General features: G+C 36.6%; 1 protein-coding gene across 2 annotated transcripts in view; it reads right to left on the reverse strand.

The window, feature by feature from the left end:
• ABCC9 (ATP-binding cassette, sub-family C (CFTR/MRP), member 9) overlaps positions 1 to 26,762 on the reverse strand; it is a 157,402-nt gene that overhangs the window by 42,763 nt on the left and 87,877 nt on the right. For both annotated transcript variants that reach the window (XM_006866936.1, XM_006866937.1), the window contains exons 18-28: positions 26,064 to 26,165; positions 24,132 to 24,216; positions 21,008 to 21,088; positions 19,041 to 19,178; positions 17,551 to 17,676; positions 12,537 to 12,633; positions 11,852 to 12,081; positions 9,837 to 9,985; positions 9,563 to 9,632; positions 6,618 to 6,775; positions 625 to 717 (exon numbers count right to left, since the gene is read on the reverse strand). In XM_006866936.1, the coding sequence (XP_006866998.1) occupies positions 625 to 717; positions 6,618 to 6,775; positions 9,563 to 9,632; positions 9,837 to 9,985; positions 11,852 to 12,081; positions 12,537 to 12,633; positions 17,551 to 17,676; positions 19,041 to 19,178; positions 21,008 to 21,088; positions 24,132 to 24,216; positions 26,064 to 26,165 (1,329 nt within the window). The remainder of the gene's footprint in view (positions 1 to 624; positions 718 to 6,617; positions 6,776 to 9,562; positions 9,633 to 9,836; positions 9,986 to 11,851; positions 12,082 to 12,536; positions 12,634 to 17,550; positions 17,677 to 19,040; positions 19,179 to 21,007; positions 21,089 to 24,131; positions 24,217 to 26,063; positions 26,166 to 26,762) is intronic.

Genomic DNA, 26,762 nt, shown 5'->3' on the forward strand with positions numbered 1-26,762 from the left:
GACCCGACTCGACGGCACTTAACAACAACAACAACAATATTATTACATTCCACTCCTTTTATTATTATGCGTTTATTTTAACTTGATTACTGGGAGCCATGGTGACATATGGGTTACACACTGGGCTGCTAAGCACAAGATCAGCAGTTCAAATCCACCAGCTGCTCCAAAGGAGAAAGAGGAGACTACCTGCCTTGGAAAACTGCTATAAGGAATCAATGACCATGGGTCAGGTTTTTGGCTTTCCTGGGGGCTTATTCAGTAGTCACTGTGATTTGTGCTTTGCAGGATCTATTTCAATGAGTCCAACCACCATAACAAGTAAGAGTGACTTCCTTATTTCACAAAAGAAGAAATTACTACTAGGGAATTCAAGAGTCTTGTCTAGAATATACAGGTAATATCATTCAAATACTGTTTCATTCTTGCCAAATTTCTGATGATTCAAACTCTAATTCTGATAAAAGCCTAACCACATTTTTCTTACTCCTGGTTGAGTATGTACACTGTGATGTATACCATGGACACACACAACACACAAAGTAGCAATTTTCAGTTATTTAAAAATAAATATTGTTGATGATGTACCCGCCTAATCAGCAATATAAAAACATGTTTACTGACCGAAATGCCCGAATAGTGGTGAGTCCTTCAGCTGTTTCTGAGAAGTGGCAAAGCAGAGGAAGCTGGGTACTATCATCAAGTTCCTGAAGATCCCTACAACAGAGAGAAATGCAAAGATCAGCTTCACATGCATTTCAGGATCAAAGTGGTCCTTAGATTCTCTTCAAGTCTACAATTGAACCCACCCCTGGAGATCAATTTTTAGCCAAACTATAGCATGGAGTCCTGGTGTGGTGTGTAGGATGAGCACTGGAATGCTAACCAAAAGGTTGGTGATTCAAACCCACCAACCAGTCCTTGGAAACCCTATAAAGGGTTGCTATGAGTTGGGACCGATACGAAGACACATAACAACAACAACAACACAGACATGTCCAGAAAGTGAATAGTATCTGTGATTGTGACTATTTTCTCCTGGTGTTCAACTAATAAAAACTTCAGCAGCTCACAATCTAAAGAAGGAGAGATGGGTGCATAATGAGTATGGGATCCTGAATGTCACCTGTTATACAACAGTACAGCTTTGTATTACAGTCACTGCAAATTTCTATGGGCACAAGACGAGTCAACAGTTAAATCATATCTAGGCTGTTGGTGGTATTTTCTTTGAGCAGGTGGAAGGCAGAACAAACAGACAAGTAGTACATTGCAGCTAAGGAATACCCCATGCAAGTACAGGTGTCTGAAAGGACCTGGCAGGTTCAATCAGGCTGGGATCTAAAATCCTTTGGGTGTGTCATCCTAGGAAAAGGGTATCTAAAGAATGGGCATTGTTAGATGATAGAAGGTCCTGCACTGACTGAAAAATAATCAATGAGAATTAGAAGCACAATGATCAGAGTTATGCTTCAGTAACATAACTTGGGGGGTAGGATAAAGGGTGAATGAAAATGGATGAGAAGCAACAGTGGTCTTAAAAGCTTGTGAGTTTCAACTATTGATTTCTCCCCATCCATCTCCAAGAAGACTGAAGAGAATCAAAGACTCAAGGAAACAATTAGTTCAAAGGACTAATAGACCACAGAGATCACAGCCTCCACTACTGAGACCAGAAAAACAAGATGGTGCCTAGCTACCACTCCCAATCACTCTAAGCAAAATCGCAAGAGAAGGTCTTATACAGAGGGGTCGGGGGAAAGGTAGAATAGAATTCAAAAATCATAAAAAAAAAAAAAGACTAGACTTACTGGTCTGGTAGAGACTGTGGTCCTTAGATTCCCTTCAAAAGCCTACAATTGAACCCATGCCTTGGGATCAGTTTTCAGCCAAACTAAAGCCTGGAGTCCTGGTGTGGCGCTGTAAGATGAGCACTGAACTGCCCACCAAAAGTTGATGGTTCAAACCCACCAGTCACTCCTTAGAAATCCTATATAGGGTTGCTATGAGCCAGAACAGACATGAAGTTACATAACAACAACATATATATATACCTAGAGAGTAAATAATAACACCAAGGAAGAATGCACTTCTCAGTATAATCAACATAGAAGACTGAATGGGCAGCATTTGTCCCAAAACAAAGTTAGAAGGCAGGAAGGGGCAGGAAGTAGGAATGTAAATAGGGAGCAGAAAGAGGAAGTGGACAGAGTGCTGTTACATTGAGGGCATTGCACTCAATTTCCTGAAATAAAATGTGTATAAATTATTGAATGGAAAGATACTTTGCTTTGTAAAAGTTCACTCAAACTACAATAAAAAGTGTTTTTAAAAAAATGGGTGAGTTTGGAAGACCCACTCAATTAGGATAGTTTATATAAAAGATTTTTTTTTTTAAGTTCTGAATTAGTCCTATGTCAATGGGAGTTAAAATAAAAGGTTGTTGTTGTTAAGTGCCATTGAGTCGGTTCCTACCCATAGGGACCCTGTATAGGGTTTCCGAGGCACAGCTGGTGAACTTAAACTGCCCACCTTGCTGTTCAAATGGCTTTGCAGTCTGGCACATTAACCCACAGCACCACACCAGGACTCCAAAAATAAGGGTTGGGAGATTGTAAAAAAGAATACTAGAAGTAGCCCTCTAGGCTGTGACAATTATAATAGTAATTTTAATGCTATTTATGTATGGACTCCTGGTGTGGTGCTATTGGACAAGCACTGAACTGTGAACTACAAAGTCAGCAGTTCAAATCCACCAGCTGCTCCTCAGAAACCCTGTACAGGTTTGCTAGGAGTTAGAATCGACTCGATGGCACTTAACAACAAAAACAACATGTATGTAGAAGGGTAAATAAAAGAGAAGAGTGTTTTGAGCTTAGTTGATGTGAAAAATGACAATACGATTTACTAAGGGGTGAGGTGGTGGAAACAGAATGAAGAAGAGATGTGAAGAGAAAAGATAAGGAGTTTGGTTTGGGTCACAATGAATTTGAATCAGTGCCTTTGTGGAATTTCCAGTTACTTTGTCTAATGAACTAAAGATAAAATAGGTACTATTTGGTGCACAAATTCCCGAATCTGGTCCTTTTCACAAAGATGCACACTCATCACAGATTTCCTTGAAGTCTTAACAGTTAGCATGTCTAGAAGACAGGCTCAGCGCTATATCACATTTCAAACATTTCTCTATGTTATTTTGTCTTATGCCTGCCCTTCTCTAGGTCTTGAGAGCAAAGAGAATTAGGGTAGCAGTAATGACATTCACCTGACAAAACCAATTGAAGTGACAAACACTGTTACATAATCTTTAACAATTCACTTAGGCCATCCTTAGCTATCTATGGAGTCCCAGAATAATTCAAAGTCTTTCCAATTTCTACTTCTAAAATGGATTCTCTCAATTCAGAGATTTCAGGTGGGAGGAAGGGAAGAAATGGGGTAGAAGGGAGGACAGTATAGGGAAATGGGGAGGAGAAAAGGAGAGAGAGGAAAAAAGGGAGAAAGCAAAAGAAAGAGAAGCAGAAAACAGAGGAGAGGGAGAATATAAAGGGATATGAATTGTCTGTTACGTTTTAAATATGTATTTTTTAACCAACACTGATCAAGTGGCTATTTGTAACTCTGACACAGAAAACAAACGGTGGTCATTACATTGAGTTTTATGGTAAAATACAAAGAAAATAATTAGGAAGTAGGATCTTTTGTTTGTAGAATGGGATTTAATGAAACTAAAAAGGTGAGGGCACAGCTTGTTCTTGTATTCATGAAACATTTACTCAGAGTTAACCACACAGTAGTTCTTTGAGTTTAGATATTCAAAATTTCATGGTATTTCCTGTAGCTAATTCCTCACTTAAACTCAAAGTGGTGTTTACAAATGCAATAGGTTAAACTGCTTGAGGTTTTCAACCTGGTTGAGTCCTGCAAAGCCACATCTAGAGGGGTTGTTCTATCTATGAGATTTAATATCATGCAAACATATTTGCCAACTTTCAGAGACTTTCAAATAAGAATTGCATAGAAATCATTATCATGTTAGTTCTGTAAAAATGATCAACCCTTCCCTCTTTTAATAATTTACTACCAATGCTTAAGTGTTTGTTGGAATAGTTATTCTTACAGTCCTGGTATGGCACTATTGTTATTAAGTACCGTGGAGTCGGTTCTGACTGCAGTCTTCTTTGTCCCAGTTAACAAGGACCAGCAATAATACCATAAAAAGTGAAAGAGTAACTCTGATGGCTAGGTTCTCCCTTTCGGTCTGAATTTTCTGGTTGAGAAAAGAGGATGAGGCTAGGAATAAAAATTCATTCTATAGATTTAATTTGGATTCCTAACATTTGAAGTACCTAATTTATTTGTTGTTGTTAAGTGCTGTCGAGTCGATTTTGACTCGTATCAACCCTGAATAGCATTTCCAAGGAGTGGCTCGTGAGTTTGCACTGCCGACCTCGTGGTTCAAATTGACCTTGAAATCCAGTGCTTTATCCCACAGCACCACACCTAATCCATAGCTCTGAGCTAAAAACAACAATATTTTTTAAAAATTAGAATATAATATGGTCTTAAGTACACAACTGTGCATCTGCCTTCTCTTTCTATCGCCACCCCCTACTTGTTCACGTTCTCTGCAAAACTTTAAATTTCCTTAACAAACTCATTTTCTGCCCTCCTAATTCAACCTGTATGCTGAGCAAATAATACGAGAAGCTGGGTTCTATGAAGAAAAACGTGGCATCAGGATTAGAGGAAGACTCATTAACAACCTGCGATATGCAGATGATACAACCTTGATCGCTGAAAGTGAAGAGGACTTGAAAAATTTACTTATGAAGATTAAAGAGCACAGCCTTCGATATGGATTACATCTCAATGTCAAGAAAACAAAAATCCTCACCACTGGACCAATAAACAACATTCTTATCAATGGAGAAAGGATTGAAGTTGTCAAGGACTTCATTCTTCTTGGATCAACTATCAACACTCGCGGAAGTAGCAGTCAAGAGATCAGACGACGTATTGCACTGGGCAAATCTGCTGCACAGGAACTTTTTAAAGTATTGAAGAGCAGAGATGTCAGCTTGAGGACTAGGGTGCGCCTGACCCAGGCCATTGTGTTTTCAATAGCCTCATATGGATGCGAAAGCTGGACAGTGAATAAAGAGGATCGTAGAAGAATTGATGCCTTTGAGTTGTGGTGTTGGAGGAGAATACTGAGGGTGCCATGGACTGCCAAAAGAACCAATAGATCTGTTTTGGAAGAAGTGCAGCCAGAGTGCTCCTTGGAGGCCAGGATGGCTAAGCTTCATCTCTCCTACTTTGGACATGTAGTCCGGAGGAAACAATCGTTGGAGAAGGATGTCATGCTGGGTAGTGTGGAGGGTCAGAGAAAAAGAGGAAGACCTCCAACGAGATGGATCGGCCAGGTGGCATCATTGATGGACTCGGGGGTGGCAGCGGTGGTGAGGTTGGCCCAGGATCGAGCATTGTTTCGTTCTGCTGTGCATGGGGTCGCTATGAGTCGGTTCCGACTCGATGGCACCTGACAACAATTCAATACTTAAGGAGCCCTAGTAGCATAGTGGTTACGAATAGGGCTGCTAACCTCAAGGTCAGCAGTTCGAAACTACCAGCTGTTCCGTAGGAGAAAGATGAGGCTTTCTGCTCCCATAAAGATTTATAGCCTCAAAAACCCTGAGTCGGAACTGACTCCACGGCACACAACAACAACAACAATTCAACACTTAATCTTTATATCAAGGTTATTTGTATAACATGCTTTATCATCTCAAGAGACTGTAAATTTCTTGAGAACAGGTTCTTGTCATATTGATTTCTTTATCTGCCAAATGGCTTAACACAATTATTTGCAATATAATAAGTGCTTAAGTGTATGTTGAAATAAAGTTATTCTTGTGAGGACATAAAATTTATAGTACTGTTTACAATAGGACTTCAGAGTTTAGCTAGAAATTCCAAAATGGCTGGTATGAGATTTCATTTAATGATTCAACATCTAACAAATGGAAAATTCTATATTAATAGAAGTATTTAAAAGTCATTGTTTTCCTTTATTTATTTTCTGGATACTCACATCATGTTACATGATCCAATCTGACATGTTCCTGTCTCTCAAAGCTACGGTACTCCTATCAAACATTCAAGATTATTTACTTTATAGTCATTCCTCTGATTTATCTCTTTGTACTTCTATATTTTACAAAGATTTTAAAATAATTTCTTTCCCCTCATATGCAGACTATAATGATAGTGAAACATTATCCTTTGAGATCAAGCTGGATTTGTAATTTTTCTGCACTGTCACATTTAGAAAAGGGACCATGAAATGAAAAATTTGAGCTAGTCTATGGACTCAGAATTGACTAGATGAATCTACATTTTCTATATGCCCAGTGCTGTTACAACCAATCACAGGAAAAAATTATAACAGATCATCAAGAGAAATTTGGCATCAGAATAGCATTTGTCTTATTTGTCAAAATAAGGTTGCATTCCCAATTCAATATCTTATCTTAAAAATTACGAGAGAAAATGTAGATCACAGTAAGTCAAATATATATGCTTTTACAAATTTGATAAAACTTAGTTTTACTTACTTAGAAGCCACTCGGAAATATTTCTGAATAAAATAAAAGGCAACTCCAAGGGGCACAAGCGCAACCAGGAACACAGGAGTAGCATAAGAAATCATTCCAATAGCAGACAGGCAGAGCAGTGTTGAGCGAGTTAGAGATTCCAGAGTAGGAGGGATGTGCTATTTAGAAGGTAGTTTGAATGGAAGATAAACTTTAGTTCAAATAGAACTGGTAATAATGCAACAAAAATGTTCATTTAATATTACTATTAAATCTTAATGCTACAAATTATATACAAATATGCTCAATGTAAGTTACCTTTCACTCTCTCCTCTTCATTCACTTCCCAATAGTTTAGTATATCCATCTACTTACCTACCTATCACCAGTTATCTACTTATCAATGGAAATAAATATACTATAAATCTTATTTGTCCATATACTTATTTTATTAAAGAAAAAAAATATTGTAAATCTCATGTCAGTATATACAAATCTTTTTAATGGCTGCAGAGTATTCCAAAATTTATTTAGTTATTCCTCTATTGTAATGGAGTTATTCCTCTATTGTAATGGCACTGTAAGAGAAGCACTAGACTGCAAGGTCAGTTTGAACCACAAGGTCAGAGGTTCAAATCCACCAGCCACTTCTTAGAAACATTATACAGGGTCTCTCTGAGTTGGAACCAACTCAATGGTACTTAATAACAACTATGGTAATGCCTTTAAATTAATATTTTATAATTGCTTGTTCATAGTCTTTGCCTGTTTTTAATTGGTTAATCTTTCATTACTGAGTTTTCGATGTTCCTTATATGTTGTTGTTGAGTCAGTTCTGTCTCCCTGTGACCCTGTATAGGGTTTCTGAGGAGTGACTGGTAGGTTTGAACTGCCAACCTTGAGGTGAGCAGTCCAGTGTTTATCCTACAGCACCACACCAGGACCCCTTCTTTATATGAAGAGGGCTTCAGAAAGTTTGTAGAAAATTTTTATTATCTTTTAATTCTACTTTTCCACAAACTTTTTGAAGCCCCCTTGTATATTGTGGGTACTTATTCTCTGTCTTTTACATTTGCTATCAGTGTATCTATTTTAATTTGCCTTTGGAGCTTTTGGTGCTATATAAGTTTAGAATTTTATGTAGTCATTTTGTTGGCTTTTTCTTTAACTGTTTCTGAGTTTTATGTCTTACTTAAAAAGACATTTCCGATCCCAAGATGCTAAAATGACTCTGCTCCATTTTATTTTACAGCTTTGTTTTTATATAGTCATCTTTATCCATATGGACTTATTTTGTGTAATGTGAAGAAAGTATCTATTTTTATTTTTACTTTATGAATATTTAACTGTCTCAGTATCTTCTGTTAGAAATTAATTATTTTCTTACATAATATAAATTATGTATTTATATTCTTATGATCTACATACCTATATGTGATCCCAGAGTGTTTTAATTTTTACAGTATTTTTGGATATATGATAGGGCAATTCTCTTTATATATGCAGGATTTTTTTTTTTTTACTTTCAGAACTATTAGATAACCTTTGTTCATATTAGGTTTATTTTCTACTTTCATAGTTTTTCTTGTTATTATGAATGGAATTTATTTTTCACTACATTTTCTAATTGGTGCAGAGGAAGTTACTATTTGATGACACATCTTATTCAGACACTATTGAGCTTTTAAATTGGTTCTTTATGTTCCTAGCTGTTTTTGATTTTCTAGCTAGCAATCATATGCCATCTTCTAAATGTCAGCACAGTCTCCTTTTTTTCAAATGCATTCCTTAAGAAGTATTTCAGTCCAGCGTGACCTGACAGGGACATGAATGCTATTGAAATAAAATCCAAATTTCTCAGCATATTTTTTTTTCTGTCAATTGGATGCATCAAACATTCTCTTTCTAAATTAAGGATACTATACACATTCCTACTACATATGTTCCTAGGACTCCTGATGTATGATCAGCACTGGACTGCAAACCACAAGGTCAGCAGTTCAAACCCACCAGCCTCTCCTCAGAAATCCTACACGGGGTCGTTATGAGTTGGAACAGACTCAACAGCACTTAACAACAACAACATACACGTTCCTAAGACCACTCTAGTGTCCTTGGGGGGATGCAAATCACTGGCACACTCACAGGATAAACAAGAAGTAGGAGTTTAAAGTTCACCCACAGATGTCTCAGAACAAAGGCTTGGTGATCTACTTTTGGAAAATCAACCATTGAAAATCCTATTGAGCCATTAAAAATCTACTCTAACACATACACAACATGGGGTTGCTATGAGTCATAGCTGACTCAACAGCATCTGGTTTGGGGTATTTGTTAAGATCACTTTGGAAAGCCAAAAAAGGTAAAAGTTGTATCTGACAGATTTCTTTCTTAATCACTCTAAGGATTCTGTTCTCAGACTGATCCAGCTTCAGAATTTGAGCTTTTTCATTTCAGAGTAAATGTCTAGAGACCTAAGAAATGTAGAGAAAATTGGGCATCCCTGGAATGCAACCTAAATATCACACCATCTAAAACACCGCTTGATACATCACAGTAATGGACATCCACGATCACTAGGCAGTCCATCTGCTCCTAATCCTTTACTCCTGAGAGACTTGCCACATCAATAATAAACCTTTTAAGGACGTTCATCTGTTAATGGAGATACTGCATTAATAAAAATCATTGTTTTTTTAATAAGAAAAAAATATTAAATGTTAGTTCACTCCTTAGTATTTATCTTTATTTAATGCTGAGCTTCTACAGATCTTCTTATACATGTATGGATAATGGTTTTCCTTAATAACTGAATTCTATAAATCCTTTATGTGTATGATGCTGGTAGGAACACATATAGGCTTTTATTTGTTTTAGCAATCCACTATTTTGAATTTAAATCATGTTTAATTTTCCAAAGCACCGATAAATTGAGTTTTGAACTTGGAAATAACTCTGGTACTCACCTGATCAATGATATTTGTATCAGCTGAAAAACGATTGAGAATCAATCCCAGGGGTGTTGTGTCAAAGAACCTAGGCAATAAACAGATTAATCTGTAAGATAGTATTAAACTAAGTGGGACCTGAGCACTATTAATTGACTTTTTAGAGTCAAGGAAATGGAAAGGTACCTATGCACTTGATCAAGGACTGTAAAGGTTCTTTAATATTTCACAGTTCTCCTAAATTTAAATATGTATGGTTTTATGTTTTAGTGTAAGATACAACTAAATTTACCTTATTGGTCCAAGAATTATCTTATTGAGAAGATTGTGGTGAAGATTTTTGGCAGCTGTGAGACCCATCCACTCTACAGTGAGAGACGTGACAAGACAAAGGAAAATACCTGCTCCGCAAAGTATGCTGAATCCAGACACATAGAAAGTCTAAAAAACAATCAGTTAAAAAGGCACTTATGAAACACTGGCTGTGTCTTTTCTTACTAGAAAAAGAAAAATCAAAGTCAGATTATTGACTTACTTAGATTGCATCAATTTAGACAGCTGTGGGAGTACAGCCACTGGAGACCTGTGGTGGTATCCCTCCCCTGAGAATCCTGCAGGCCAACCTTCTATTTGTTCTTTCAATCTCTCTTTCCAGGCTTTTCCAATGGCAATTAGATGATTAGAGTCTACCTTTAGATTTGGAGTCTATTCTTGATTTCCTACTTTGTATAGTTCATTCTTCCTATCCAGAATTTCAGAATTGCCAGGCAATACACTGGTCTACTCACTGCCATCAAATCAATTCCGACTCGTAACGATCCCATAGGACAAAGCAGAACTACTTCATTGGGGTTCTGAGATTATAGATCTTTACAGAAGCACACTGCGTCTTTTTTTCTGCAAAGTGACTGGTGGGTTCAAACTGCCAACCTTTGGGATAGTAACCCAATGCTTAACCCACTGCACCACTAGGAAGCCTTTATACTGTATTTGTACTGAAAATCAATATACCATTAGACTAACAGAAACAAAAGTCCTGTGTGTACATATGTATAAATATGAATGTAACTTGTATCAAATGTATATATACCTCCTTTGAATCCAAATGAAATATTACCTTTAAATGTTTCTTATTCACTTTAAAAATAAAATAATAATAATATATTCCATATTTGACAGTTTATTCTGCTTCATGTCTTATTTTAAGTATCAAGTTAACGAATCTTCACAAAAATCCTATGAAATTACCCTATTATTAATCTAATTTTACAGAAAAATAAACTCTATTATTAAGCTAATTTGACAGACTTATTAACTTTGCAGCTAATAACTGGCAGGTCTAGAAATCTGCATCTAGAGGCTACTTTGAACCTCTTGCATCTTGCAAATTTGCTTCTGAATCTAATATATATATACATATGATGATATAAAAATGACATGAAGCACAATTGTACAACTACTAAATTATTTTTTTCCATACAGATAAATATTACCATAACTTTTGGCATCTAATCACTCTTTGTCCTTTGTATGTTTATCATTTACCTACATAAAGCTGATTTTTTTCAAAAGTGTTGATTTTTTTTTTTTTCATAAAGAAGAAAGCTATGGAAGAAAATCAACTGAGGTACTATTTCATCAGAGAACAGCATTTGAAATCTAGAGAAAAGGATTTTAAATTAATGTCCCTTACGTGGTGCTATGGGTTAATGAGCTGGAATTCAAAGTCCTTTTGAACTACAAGATCAGCATTTCAAGATCACCAGTCGCTCCTTGGGAACCTTATACAGGATCTCTATGGGTTGGAACCAACTGGACAGCACTTAACAATAACAGCAGTGTGTTTGATGCTGCAGGATAATGCACTGGAGAGCAGGGTCAGTTTAAACCACTAGTTTGTTGGTTCAAACCCAACAGCTGCTCCTCGGAAAGCCTATGCAGGGTCACCAGGAGTTGGAACCAACTTGGTGACACTTAACAACAATATGACAACAACACATCAATATGAAGTCTGCCATGTGAGAAACCAATACCTTGAGGTAACTGTAGAATTAAAGTTACTATCCTTTGGGGCTATTAATATGCAACTGTTGCTGTTCTTAAATGCTCCAATCATTTCTGACTCCTAATGACCCTGAATAGATTTTCCAAGGAGCAGTTGGTAAGTTAGAACTGCCAACCTTGTAGTTAACAACCTAGTGCTTATCTTACAGCACCACACCAGGAATCCAATATCCAGCTACATAAGGGAATATCACTGTTAGCATCAATATGTCCTTGGTAATTTAAAAATAGAACCCGCTGTACCTTGTCAACTTTTTCAGGGATGGTTATATTATACGCTGATGTCCACATGGCCAGCCAGTAGTCTATAGCTACAATGACTGAATGCTTCAAAAGCTTAGAGAAAATCATCAGGAAGAGCAGGAAGAATCCTCCAGAAGTCAAATAACGCCAACAGGTTTTCCAAGGCATTTTAGTCCTAAGCCTCATTACAGTGGACATATTATCATCTTCATCTTCCTCCTCTTCTTCCTCTGCAAATCAAAAACTTATGTAAGCTTCATACTGGCAATAGATAGAAGGAATTTGTATGGTCTCACAAAAAGAAAAAAAAAGCACACACAAATCTTCAAATTTGTAGAAACATAAGTATTAGTCTTGGAAATGTTAAATGTTTCTAATAGGATACAATTTTACTTTTTTTAAAATTTGATGAAATATGAATGAATGAATGAGGGATCAAATAAACATAAAATCTATATTTGGAAGAGATCCTTTGTTGGTTTACTGCACATCCAATTGATCAGAAGCTTACCAAGTTGTGTGGCCAGTAACACCACAATTCTGGCCTGCAAATATCAATAATTTTTTGACTCCTTAACTTCTGAACTTACAAAATTACATTTTTTTTTTTTTTACATAGACCAATAGGATATAGATATCTTTTTTTACCTCATGTAAATGTTTCAGATACAAGAAAAATATCTACCTTCGTCTTCATCCTCCATTTGGGCTTTGGCCTCTCTTGAATACATGGCTCTTCGGAGAGTTTTCCTCTCTAAAGTTGTTTGATCAGCTTCCATATCCTAGAGTGAACATTATTCTATGATTCAAGGTGCTCAGGATCACAGCAAAGTTTTGACTTAAACACTGTGAGCTGCCTTCATCCATCTCACAGGCTTTCTCTTCACTCTAAAGCTCTGTGACTTCTGTCATAGGAGCCGATATTGGAGAAATGTCTTAGATTTGTAAGAAGTCCTTCAGAGCTCTATGGTGCAGATTAATGAGAAGCCAGAAAAAGCAGTACCAATGTGGTACAGCTGCCTCCAGGGATAAGGAAACATTGCTCTTAACTTTTAAACATAGTTCCACAACTGCTAATTGTTCCATTTTCATATCACAGACATTCCTAATTTTTCTAACTAGAAATACATTCAGTTAGGCTAATAATATCCTCCATTAAAAATGAATGTGGAAACATAAATTTCCAGAAGAATGAATAAACAAAATGTGGTACATACAGTGAAATATTACTCAACTACAAAGAGTTGATGACCTGATACAGATTACAGCATGGATGACCCTTGGAAACATTATGTCATGTGAAATAAGTTAGGTACAAAAGGACAAATAGTCTATGATTCTACTTACATAAACAGGAAAAAAAAGTGTATTAGGGGTTATCAGGGGTAGGAGGAAAGGGGCCGAAGGGAGTCATTGCTTAGGTGGCACTGAGCTTCTGTTAATGGTGGTGGAATAATTCACAAACAGTGGTAATGGCTGCACAGTATGACTAGGATAGATGTAATCAATGTCACCAAATGATACATGCAAAAAACTGCTGAATCGGCAAAAGTCTTGTTACATTTACTTTTAACCACAATTTTAAAAAGGATATAATTCTGGATGGGTTAGAAATTCTGCCTGGCATTCACTATTATTATGAGCTGTTCAGCAATAATGAGTTTCTTTAGCACATTCCTAAAAAGTCAAATAAGAGAGTTTCAATTGGGATTTTGATAAGTAATTTTGAAACAAAAGTGTAATGAAGGTACTTAGGTGCCTAGGCACTTTGGTTTGTGTGTAGCTACAATGCTGGAAGCTTTGCCATGGGTATTTTCAATACCAGTAAGGTGACCCATGGTGGACAGGTGTTAGTGGAACTTCCAAACGAAGACAGACTAGGAAGAGAGATGGACCACTTCTGAATGCTTAGTCAAAGAAAACCTTATGAATAGCAGTGGAACCCTGTCAGAAATGGTGCTAGAAGATGAGCCCCTCATTGTGGAAGGCACACAAAATACTACTGGGGAAAAGCTGCATCTTCACAGTAGAGTTGATCATAATAATGAGAATGAAGGACATTTTTCAGGACCTTCATTTGCTGATGGGGCATAACTCAATATGAAAAACAAAACAAATAAATAAGCAAAAACCACAGCTGTAAACATCCATTAATAGTCAGGACATGGAATATACAAAGTATGAATCTAGGAAATTAGAAGTTGTTAGAAATGAAATGGAACACATAAAGATCAATATCCTAGTCATTAGTGAACTAAAATGAACTGGTATTGGCCATTTTGAGGCTGAAAATCATATGGTTTACTATGCAGGGAACAACAAATTGACAAGGAATGGTGTCATATTCATCTTCAAAAAGCACATTTCAAGATTTATCTTGAAGTACAATGCTATATGTGATAGGATAATATTCATACAGCTATGGTAGCATAGTGGTTACAAACTGGGCTGTGAACCACAAGGTCAGCAGTTCAAAACTACCAGCTGTTCCATGGGAGAAAGATGAGGCTTTTTGCTCTCGTAAAGATTTACAGCCACTCCTCAGAAACCCTATACAGGGTCACTATGAGTCAGAACCACCGTCTCAACAGCACTTAACAACAATAACAAGGTAAGCAATTTAAACCCACCAATGGCTCCTATACATGGTCACTATGAGTCAGAATTGATGGCAGTGGGTAATGACAGAAAAACTAAAATTTGTGCATGACACCAGAAAAAAGACAAAGTTAAAAGAAGATCCCTGTCCTTTATGTATAGTTTAATGGAATGAAATAAATGTACACATTCAAAAGTAGACAATTTTGGTTCTGGTTCAACTGTTCATGTTATATGAACAAAAGATAGGGGGAAAAATCACTGAAGTTTATTTTATTCAACCTTTAAAATCAATTTTATTTTGAGTAAATGCTCACAATGTTGTTGTTAAGTGCTGTCAAGTCGGTTCCGACACATAGCAACCATGTATAGAGTTTCCAAGGAGTAGCTGGTGAGCTTGAAACACGTAACCGTGAAGTTTAAACCAACTTTGCAGTCCAGTGTATTAACCCACAGCGCCACACCAAGATTCCAAATGCTTACAATAGGTTAAATATTTTAAATTCTATTGACATATTGATATTTGCGTTTTTTGTTGTTAAGTGCTGTTAGTTCAGATTCATAGTGACCCTGTATAGCATTAAGCAAATACAAATTTAGAATCCAATAAATATTTACTGGATACCTATATAGCTAACTCAGTAGGAGAAAGATGAAGCTGTCTGCTCCTGTAAAGGTTTATAACCTCAGAATATAGCCTTGGAATCAAGTCGATGGCAGTAGGTTTAACTAGGGGCCAGGCCAAGGTGAGGGCCACAGGGGGTCAAATGATGATGGTTGATTTTGCTTAACAAAAAAAAACCTAGAATTTTTAAGAATAGTATTGAAGTCAGATGCAATTATGTTCTTCTTCATACAGGTTTCATAGCAATGCTTTTCCCCTTAACCTTTAACACCCTGAGGCAGGATGTTTTCTGTATCTTTTGGTTTCACCTTTCTCCTCCTTTTGTTTGATTTATTCTGGCTCTAAGACAGGCTTTGCAGCCTTGGCACTATTGATATTTGGGGTTGGTTAATTCTTTGTTGTTGGGGGGCTTCTCTGTGCATTTTAGAATGTTCAGCAATATCCCTGGCCTCTTGCCCACTTGATTCTAGTAGCCTGATTCCTCTTGCAGAAGTGACAACCAAAAATGTCTGCAGACACTGCCAAACGTCCTCTGAAAAGCAAAATCACCCCTGGCTGAGAACTGCTGCTGTAGGCAAAAACTGTATCTTTCTACATAAATTAAACAGAAAACTGTTTTTATAGAAAACTTCCAAAGGTACTCCAGAGGTTTGGTTCCCCACAATGTCAGGATTCATAGGGATTCAAGTGACTGTTTTTTGCAGTGTCAGTAATTGCTCTTCATCTCCAGGCAAGGATTCTGGGCAGGTGCCTGGTTCATTCTGCAGTCTACTGGCCACTATTCCATCTCACAACTGGATTTACCCTATCCACACCCTAGGTTGCTCCATATTTCCTCAGCTGATTTATAGCCCTTGTAATGTGGCTTTAATTATAGAGCCTTGCTATCTCAAGTGATGACTTCATTTATAAATACAACTTAATGGGCTTTCTTTCTGGTCTGCTTACCAGTATTAGTCTTAAATGGAGCCAATAGCTTTCCCCCTTTTTTCTCTCTCTTTCTTTCCCCAGACCTTCCCAAAGTAAACCGTGAATTGTCCCATTCCTAAAGTTTTCATCATAGTGTTTTATCCCTGGCACCTAAATCATTGGAAAAAATGTCATTTGGAAATATCTCCAGTAAATTTATATTCAAATTTCTCACAGTATAATTCCTAAATGGGCACTAGCTGATTGTACCCTGTAATCTTCTTTTGATAGTCTCACATCAATGATTCTATCATCCACCCTATTCTGTTCACAGATTTGTATATGTCTTTTCTTCCTTACGTTGTTTGCTTCTGAAATGTCAGGCAAATCCACAGAAAACAGAGCGATCCCTGGGTTTGTTTGACTTTTGAAACAAAGATCCTTATTTACCTTTGCAAGATAATATTTCAATTTCTTGCTATTTTTCCAACTTGCTGATAGAAATGTTTCAGTTTATAAAATTGAACTACTTTCATTTCATTTTATAATTCCCATTAATGAACAATAGTATAAAATTTTGGATATTTCCTTGTCCCAAATCCAAGAAAAAACATTTAAAAAATTTGTGAACTCAATTTATAATTTCATCTCTTAACCACAAGCTGTTCTTTCAATACATTCAATCGGATTTCCAATTTGGCTTTTGCATCATTCAAGGTTATTCTAGTATCATGCATAACTTTATACTGAAATTACATTTGATTTATGTCTGGGTTTAAAATCCACTGTCACCAATAACTTTATGTTGTTGTTATTGTTGTTAAGTGCTGTGGAGTCAGTTTCAATACACAGCAAATCTATAGAACGTATCCTATCAGAAGCCTAGCAACTCTGTAGAGGGTTTCCAAGACTTTAAAAATCATTTGGGGGAACAGAAGCCTCACTTTGCTCCCCAATATGTACTTTGTAACTTTAATCAAATTACTTTACCTCAGCTTTCTCACTGTAAGAGTGAAAAAATATATCCTTCAGTTATTTCTAAAGTGTTTTGTGAGAACCAAATAAAGAACATAAAAAAAAAAGACTGAAAAAAAAATAACTGGACTTTCAAAAACTATACAAGTGTAACATTTCATTATTATTTCTTCTGACCATTTTTCTTTGATGTCCAGACAAGTCTTACTTCGACCACAACCCACAGCTCTTCTTTCAAAGTTGTCCTGACTTTTGTCTTGCCTACAACCCTTTGTTTGTAGGTGATGAATGAAAATATTATCATATTACAGAAGAGAAAAATGAGATATGAAGTTAAATGCCTTACTTCATCAAGTTTTTTTTTTTCAAAGTTTTGAATGCACTAGACCCAAAAAACATCATTAGACTCTTAAAAGTTTCTAGTCTGAACAAAAATGATACATACAGATACATTTATTTTGGGTTTTAGTTGAAGGGCCATAATATCAAACTTTAAGTGAAAATACTTATTGGAAAGCATTTTTCATCATTATATAGTTTATTTTGACCCTCCTTGATTACATCCAGTATCCTTCAGAATGTGAACAATTACCTTCTCTAATTCTTGATCCTGCCGATTCATAAGTGTTTTCCAGTGTTCATAAAGCTCAACATCTTTCGTTTGAATGTCCTTCAAAGTCCCTTCTCTTAGTACACTTCCATCCTTCATGGCTATAATCTAAGGAAATAATAGTAGAAATGTGATCAAAACTCTTTAAGGAAAAAAAAAGCAAGAAAGAATTTATTAATAACCCTATAATTAAGAAAGGTGTGTGACAGGGTTGCATTCTTTCACCATACTTAACAAATCATCTGAGAAGCTGGGTTATATGAAGAAAAACATGGCATTAGGATTAGAAGAAGACTCATTAACAACCTGCGATATGCAGATGATACAACCTTGCTTGCTGAAAGTGAAGACGACTTAAAATACTTAGGGATGAAGATCAAAGAACACAGTCTTCAGTATGAATTGCATCTCAAAGCAAAGAAAACAAAAATCCTCACCACTGGACCAATAAACAACATTCTTATCAATGGAGAAAAGATTGAAGTTGTCAAGGACTTCATTCTTCTTGGATCAACTATCAACACTCATGGAAGCAGCAGTCAAGAAATCAAATAGACCTTTTTAAAGTGTTAAAGAGCAAAGATGTCAGCTTGAGGACTAAGGTGCTCCTGACCCAAGCTATGAGTGAAATAATATGTTGTTGTTATTGTTATGTGCCGTGGAGTCAGTTCTGACTCATAGAGACCCTGTACAGGGTTTCCGAGGCTGTAAATCTTTACCGGAGCAGAAAGCCTCATCTTTCTCCCATGGAATAGCTGGTAGTTTCGAATTGCTGACCGTGAGGTTGGCAGCCCGACTCATAACCACTACGCTAATAATATATCCTTTTTTTATTTCTAAAGTGTTTAGTGAGAACCAAAAAGAGAATGTAAAACAAAACAAAAAGACTGGACTTTCAAAAACTATGCAAGTGTAACATTTCATTATTATTTCTTCTGATCATTTTTCTTTGATGTCCAAACTTATTCTAAGCCATGGTATTTATATGCATGCGAAAGCTGGACAGTGAATAAGGAAGACAGTAGAAGAATTGATGCTTTTGAGTTATGGTATTGGAGGAGAGTATTAAAAGTGCCATGGGCTGCCAAAAGAACCAACAGATCTGTGTTGGAAGAAGTGCAGCCAGAGTGCTCCTTAGAGGCCAGATGGTCAAATTTTGTCTCTCATACTTTGAACATATTGTCAGAAGGGACCAGTTGCTGGAGAAGGATATCATGTTTGGTAAGGTGGAGGGTCAAAGAAAAAGAGGAAGACCCCCAGCAAGATGGATTGGCAAAGTGGTAGCATCAACAGGCTCAAGAATGGCAACAACTGTGAGGTTGGCCCAGGATCTAGGATCAGGCAGTGTTTTGTTCTGTCATGCATATGGTCGCTATGAGTTGGTACCCACTTGATGGCACCTAACAACAACAACGGCATATTTAATAAAACTGTACTATTAAAATTAAGGAAAATCTCTTCTAAGCTCTTACCCAGTCAGCATGTGTCAGATATTGTAATTTGTGAGTCACAAGAACAAGTGTCCTTTTATCATCCTGGAGAAATTTCAGAATCCCTTCCTGCATTAAGTGATCACTCAAATGGATGTCCAAAGCAGAGAATGGGTCATCCTGCAAAGAGCAAAACAGAAGGGAGAGGAAAATGTTCTGTACTCTTTATATAATTCATCTAGAAAGTAGAAATATAAACTAAGAGAAAATAATCTTATAAATCCAATTTATAAATGAACACTTTGTATAACTAATTTTCAGAAAAAAAGTATTATTTTAAAAATAAACCTTTCATTTACTCTTCTTAAAAATAATATTTTATTGTGTCTTCATTAAAAGTTTACACAGCAAATCAAATTTCCGTTTGACAATTTCTACAGGTTCACTAGCTCAGGGGCACTACATACATTTTCACAACATATCTAAATTCTCGTGTGTTCTGGTTGTTCAGTTTATATTACTGCAGTTTCCCTGCCCTGTTATCTTAGCTTTAGAGTAATTGTTGACCTTTTGGTCTCATATAGATTGCTTTTTTAATGACCCACTGTACTCATGGGAATATATTTTATGTGCCAATCTGTTATTTCACTTAAAGGTGATCTGAGTGAATAGTTTCATTCAAGATTGAAAAATATCTCAGACTGATAGTCTCAGAGAATCTTCAAAGTCTCAACTGACTAGTAAATGGGACTTTTAAAAGAATTTTGTTCTGGTCTATGTTTTTCTCCTATTCTATCATGGTCTATCCACTGTAGCCCTGTATTCTCTTTTTCACCTTAAAAATTACATAAAAATAAATGGCAATATTCAAAGCAGTTATCTTCAAGCTAAAAAACCTACAATCAATATGGCATAGACCATAATCATATGCTTATCTAGCATACCTAAACATTTACCAACGTGTCAAACTAGTAAGTAATCCTAAATAATTTACTAGGAGTATTCACACAAGACAAGGTCATGTAATTAGGAAACTATTCACTGAAATGTTTTCAAGTGAGTAAATATGACAGCATAATTGATGCTTTTTGCCAATAGTTTATTTTACCTGATAGGATATGGTTTATATGTTATTAACAAGTAACATGATTATCATTCTTATTTTCCATAGAGATAAAATATAATACATGAGTATACTTTAAATGTGAAAGACAAGTGTTGCTGAAAACAGTATTTAAATTTTATAATTCCCATTCAAGAATTATCATTAACTGAAAAATCTCTTATTATATAATTAAAAACATTTATGCAGAAAATTTAAAACATTTACATGGTCTTCTCATTTCCAATAAATACTGTCTACTTCTAAGTTATTTTAATTGATAAGGAACTAAAAACTGAGCAAAATCATTACCAATATCATCCATTGTAAAATATAAAATGCATAGTTATTAACTCAGGATATGCATGAGACTATTCTTTGGAACTTCTTTAAGATACAAAATATAGATTCTGTCCTTACAGATTACGACTTAGTAGGTCTAAGTACAGCCATCCTACAACTTTCGAAAGCTTCACATATGAATTTTATGATCATAAAATTTTATGTACACCATTGGAAAGACGCACTCTGCTTACTTACTGTTATGTCCACCATGAGCACATTCTCTGGACCTTGTTTCTTTACCAGTAAATATAAATGAGAAGACCTTTAATCCCTCCCAGTTAAGAAATAGCACCATCCACAGTCCGTCATGGATTCTTCTCGAAGTTCCGAAATTCACAAAAGAAAGTATCTAAGGCACCTCAGTCTCCTGGGCACCAGTCTGGATCTCCCGTTTCCTGGTCTTCTACTGCTGTGTACTGTGAAGCTTTATTTCCCTGTATTCTCTATGGTTTCACAAATTAAAATGTCTTTCCTTAAATTACTCGAATCATTTCTTTAAAACTCTCATTTGTCCAGTGGAAAAGTAACCAAATATAAATAAATGTGAAAGTTTTGCTCTTACCAAGAAGACAATATTGGTGTTTTGATAGAGAGCTCGTGCCACACAGATTCTCTGCCTCTGCCCCCCACTCAGGTTGATACCCTAAAAAAGATAATATGCATAAATACCCATAGTTTTCATTGGTAAATTCTCTGCAGGTAAAAATTCTCTTAAAAGGATCAAGGCTGTGGTAACATTGGTAAGGTAAAAAGAAAACTCTACTAAGCAATAAAACCCATTGCTGTTGAGTTGATTTTGACTCACAGAGACTCTGTAGGGCAGAGTACAACTGTCACATGAGATTTCCAAGGCCTAGTGTGGCACAGCAGGTTAATGCCCTGGACTGAAAGTCCATTTGAACCACAAGGTTGGCAGCTCAAGCTTACCAGTTACTCCTAGGAAACTCTATACAGGGTTGCTATGAGTTGGAACCGACTCAACAGCACTTAACAACAGCAATCTTTATGGAGTCCTAGTATAGAGTCCTGGTATGATGCTGTAGGATAAGTCCTGAACAGTTAACTGAAAAATCAGCAGCTGAAACCCACCAGCTGCTCCTCAGAAACCCTACACAGGTTTGCTGTGAGTCGGAACTGACTTGACAGCACTTAACAACAAAGCAATCTTTACTGAAATAGAGGGCCATGTCTTGCTCCTATGAGTGACTGGTGGGTTCAAACAGCCAGCCTTTCAGTTAGCAGCAGAATACTTAACCACTCCTCCACCATGGCTCCTACCGATCAATGTGTTGTTGCTGTTGTACCATTGCCTCATGCACAACATAACACTCATAGTTGTTGATATGTTTCAGCCCATTGTTGCTGGCACTGTGTCAACGCATTTCATTGGGGTCTTCCTCTTTTTCATTGATTCTCCACTTTCCCAGGCATGATGTCCTCTAGGGACAGTCCTCTCCTAACAACATGCCCACAGTATGAGAGACAAAGTCTCACCATCCTGGCTTCTAAGGAATATTCTGGCTGTACCTTTTCCAAGATAAATTTGTTTGTTCTAAGCACCACCCATGATACTTTCAATATTTTTCTCTAACACCATAATTCAAATGCTTCAATTCTTCTACGGTCATCCATAATCACATCCAACTTTCACATGCATATGAGGTAGCTGAAAATACCATGGATTGGGTCAGATGCATCTTAGTCCTCAGAGTGAGAGCTCTGCACTTTAGCATTTTAAAGTGGTCTTTGCAGCAGTAGCTGAATTAAATTCACATTCATTATATTATCCTACTTTGACTCTAATAGAGAACTCTACCATATGAAATAAAAATGCATAGTGAGTGCCAAATACAGAAAGAAGTCCAAAAATGTTTTCTAGTTTCCTGATTGTAATTTATTTACTGTTACCTCTTAAATTGATATTACATGCTGTGTTCAAAAGAACACTATAGCAACATGCTTTCCTGATGAATTTAAAGTATACATTTCAAAATAAATTATTTCTTATTGAGCACTTAGTATGTGCAAGTCTTATGCAAACAGTTTTACATTCCTTATCTTTTTTATTCTTCACAGAAATGTCAATATATATTCTTCTCCTTGTTTTGCAGATGTGGAAACCAAGGCTCATAGAAGATAAGTTTATGCTTTGTACTATCCTAGACTTCTAAAAGGAGGTCTGATGGTGCAGCAGTTAAGTGCTCTGCTGCAAACTGAAAGGTAGTGATTTGAACCGACTCAGCAGCTCCTTGGGAGAAAGACTTGGTAATCGGATTCCATGAAGATTGTAACCTAGAAAACCCTATGGGGAAGTTTTGATCTGTCACATGGAGTTGGTGTAAGTCTGAATGAACTCAATGGCATTTGGCAACAACAACAACATATTGCAATAAGGAACAACCATTAAGCACACAGGCTACAGATTTATACTGGTATCTTGATGCATCATTAATTGTGAAAACAGAATTATTTAACTCAGTTGTCTAAGTTATGAGTTGCTGTTATTGGTTCCAACTCATAGTGACTCTGTATACAATTCCCAAGAAGTGGTTGGTGGGTGTGAACCATAGGCCTTACAGTTAGCTTTCCAGTGCTTATCCTACAGTGCCATACCAGAACTCTGTAATATGAGTAGCTGGATAATAATATCATCCATATAATGTTTTTGTATTTTGTTTTTTTTTTTTATGAAGAACGAAGTAATGCACATAAAGTATTTTGCGTAGTATTTAACCATAAAAGGCAGCTCTGTGGCTCTGTAGGATAAGCATTGGACTGCTAACCATAAGGTAAGAAGTTTGAGGCCACCAGCTGCTCCCCAGAAAAAAGATAATGGCACTTTAATGACAACATTGTTGTTGTTGTTGTTATGTGTCGTGGAGTCAGTTCCAACTCATAGTGAACCTGTACAGGGTTTCCAAGGCTACAAATCTTTACGGGAGCAGAAAGCCTCATCTTTCTCCCACGGAACAGCTGGTAGTTTCCAACTGCTGATCTTGAGGTTCACAGCCCAATTTGTAACCGCTTCGCATTAGAAAGCTAAAAGGGTTTTTAAAAAAATTCTCCATACTGCTGTACAGAGGAAGAGTCCTGGTGGAACAGTAGGTTAAGCATTGAGCTGCTAACTGAAAGGTGGGTGACTTGAACCCCTCAATGAGACAATTTGCTTCCATACAGATAATAGCCTTAGAACCCTATGCAGCAGTTAGTCCACTTTGTCCGATAGGGTCGCTATGAGTCAGAGTTCACTCAATGGCTACGGATTTGGGGGTTTGATTATAAAGAGTACAGATATAAATATTTTTCAGTTAGCTGAAAGAACATGGCATCAATGTAACACAGGTTAACACCCAGGAAATAGGACACTTTAAGTACTACTAGATGTTGACAAGAGTGGAAGAGTTGTCAGAGGTAATGTCAATTTTCAAATCAATTAAGATACAGTCAAAAGCAGGTACTATAGTACTGCATCTCCCGAGGGACTCCAGAGAGCCGAGCACAATGTTAGGTACACTGTGGTTACTCCACACATAAAGTAGGAATGGTTTCAAAGGGCTCCTGCCCTCCTATTTTTGGAGCTTGTCACTAAAATAACAAATGACTTCCCAGCTCTCTGATTTCATTATGCTCCCTTAGAAATTAAAGACTTTTCTAGACTTTTGTTTATTAAGTTAAACATAGCTCACCCTCTCTCCAATTTCAGTTTGGTCTCCAAATGGTAGTAAGTCAATATCTGGCTGAAGCGAGCAGGCATCTGTGACAGCTTTGTACCTTTGAGAGAAATTATTGTGAAATTTTAGATCACTAGTTCGAAGCTACCAGCTGTTCCATGGGAGAAAGATGAGGCTTTCAGCTCCCGTAAAGATTTACAGCCTCAGAAAACCTGTACAAGGTTGCTGTGAGACGGAACCGACTCCACGGCACATCACCACCACCACCATAATGCCCATATACTAACTCCAAGGTCTAATATCTTGAAAGTGAAACCAGAATATTAACTAAATATCTTAACCACTGTAGAATAAGCACTGAACTGCAATGTTAATTTGAACCCTGAGGCTGGCAGTTCAAACCTACCAGCCACTCCTTGGGAACCCCATACAAGGATGCCAAGAGTTGCAACCAACTCGACGACACTTAACAACAACAACAAAGCCTGTACGCTAGGTGTGTAGATGAAAAAATAAACAGGTGTTAGTTTCCACGCTAAGAAAAGCTAGTACATAAGACTGTTACAGGAACATATATAATAAAAGCATACCTTATTAAATCTATAGTAGAGGTACATACAAAGTAGTTCTAGAATATAGAGGAATGACTGACAACTCTGAGAAGTTAAAAACATCTTTATAGTGGACACAATGTGCAAGCTATCTTTCTGGAAAGATGTGCAGAAATTTTCCAGGAAGAAATGAGGAAAAGGAAGCTTAAGGAACTTCATGAAGGCAGAAACTGTCATGGTGTATACGAGGGACACCAGGAAGTTTACTATGGATGGCTACATAATATTTTGTTTATTGTTATCTGTGCATGTTATCATGCATGCCAAACAGAAATGAATGAAAATGAGGGCTGACAGAAGTCAAATTTATCTGAGACTGAGACTGGAAATCAGAAAAGGTTAGGGGAATATGTCAATGGATTCATTTTCTTAGTCACCCAGTCTTAAAATCTGCAAGTGATCAATGATTGCACCCTCTTTTTCTCCTTGCACGTCTATGTCCATTATCATGCTAATATCTTCTCAACTATCTCTTGGCTCCCATTTCTATCACCCACAAGTGCAGGCCACAAAATCTGCGTGCCTGGATAATTGTTCTAGCAAATTTCTAACTGTCTTCTTGCTCCCAATTCAGAATGATAACAGTCAGATTAAACTTCCAAATGAAGTATCACATTTACCTGATTATTCCCCATTCTAAAACTTGATCTTCCTCCCAAAATGTACAGAATTATGCTCAATTGGCTTTTAAAATTCTCTTTTGTCTTAACCTCTCTTTACCTTCTAATCTCCCAATGCTAACACACATCAATCCCTTTGGTCTGATGTGTGTTAGCACATCCAACAATCCCACCCAGTTTTGGCTCTTTCTCCCACAATGTCTGCTTCTCTCCTCCCTTCCTCTTCCTCATGCCTCTACCCTTAATTTGTTCTCCTTGGCCATGAAGACTCAATTTAGGCTCTTAAACCTACCCTTGTGATTATAGCTCAAGGGAAAGGTCACACTTTCCTAAGCTCCAGTGGTATTTAAAACAGTTGATAGATGGTTATTCCCATCTATGTGGATTCCTCAGAACCACATTCTTCCATCTTTTTGCAGTTATCCTTCCTTCTGCTCTATATTTGGATTTCTCCTTCTTGTGCCGACCAATAATCTCAAAACTCCTTCTTACACACACATACACATCTTGCAGTATCTGTTGGTTAGTTTGAACATACAAAATTGTTTTCAGTAAGTGTATAAGGTGGGTTGAAACTTCCTATGAGACTTTTTTTTTTCAGAGTTGATTAGCAATGAGAACGGAAGTGGGACAAGTGAGGAAAAAGCAAGCCCTAGATGTATAGGTTTCAGAAATATTTTCATGTTTATCTTAAATTTCATGATGTTCAAAATTACCTCTGTTTGTTGAAAGGACTTCCAAAGATAATATTTTCTTCAACAGTAGCGTTTAATAGCCAAGGCTTCTGGGCAGCGTAAGCCACAGAATATCTGTTCTTACTGGAAAATGGAAAAGAACAGACATCAGATTTATGCAAGGATCCTGTGACATATGTATACAAGTATTTACCATTTGGGAAAAAAACAGTAGATACAGTATCTTAGAGAAACGGAAAAATTCTAAAAGAGAAAAATGCTGTACACCAACCTTAATAATTAATGGTTAAATGCTCCACCTAATTTAAAAGGATTAGAAATTAAACAAAATGCAACATAATGTATAAAACTTGATCTTGCAATGCTGAAGTATTTACAAATGTAGAGTATTTATTCCAATATTTCATAAATTTATAAAATTCCTAATTATGAATTTTATATACAAACATTGTTTTAAAAAAAGACATGAAATGATAGTATAATTATGTGCCTGTGACTTAGTTTTAAGTTGATGAGTATATATATATATAGTTGTTGTTGTTATTGTTGTTGTGAAGTGCTGTTGAGTCAGTTCTGACCAATAATGATCCTGTATAGGGTTTCCAAGGAGCATCTGGTGTTCTTGAACCACCGACCTTGCAGTTCAAACAGCTTTGCAGTCTGGCGCATTAACCCACAGTGCCACACCAGGACTCTCTCTTTCTCACTCTCTCTCTCTCT

This window comes from Chrysochloris asiatica, unplaced genomic scaffold (genome assembly GCF_000296735.1).
Source record: "Chrysochloris asiatica unplaced genomic scaffold, ChrAsi1.0 scaffold00098, whole genome shotgun sequence".
NCBI classification, from domain to species: Eukaryota; Metazoa; Chordata; class Mammalia; order Afrosoricida; family Chrysochloridae; genus Chrysochloris; species Chrysochloris asiatica.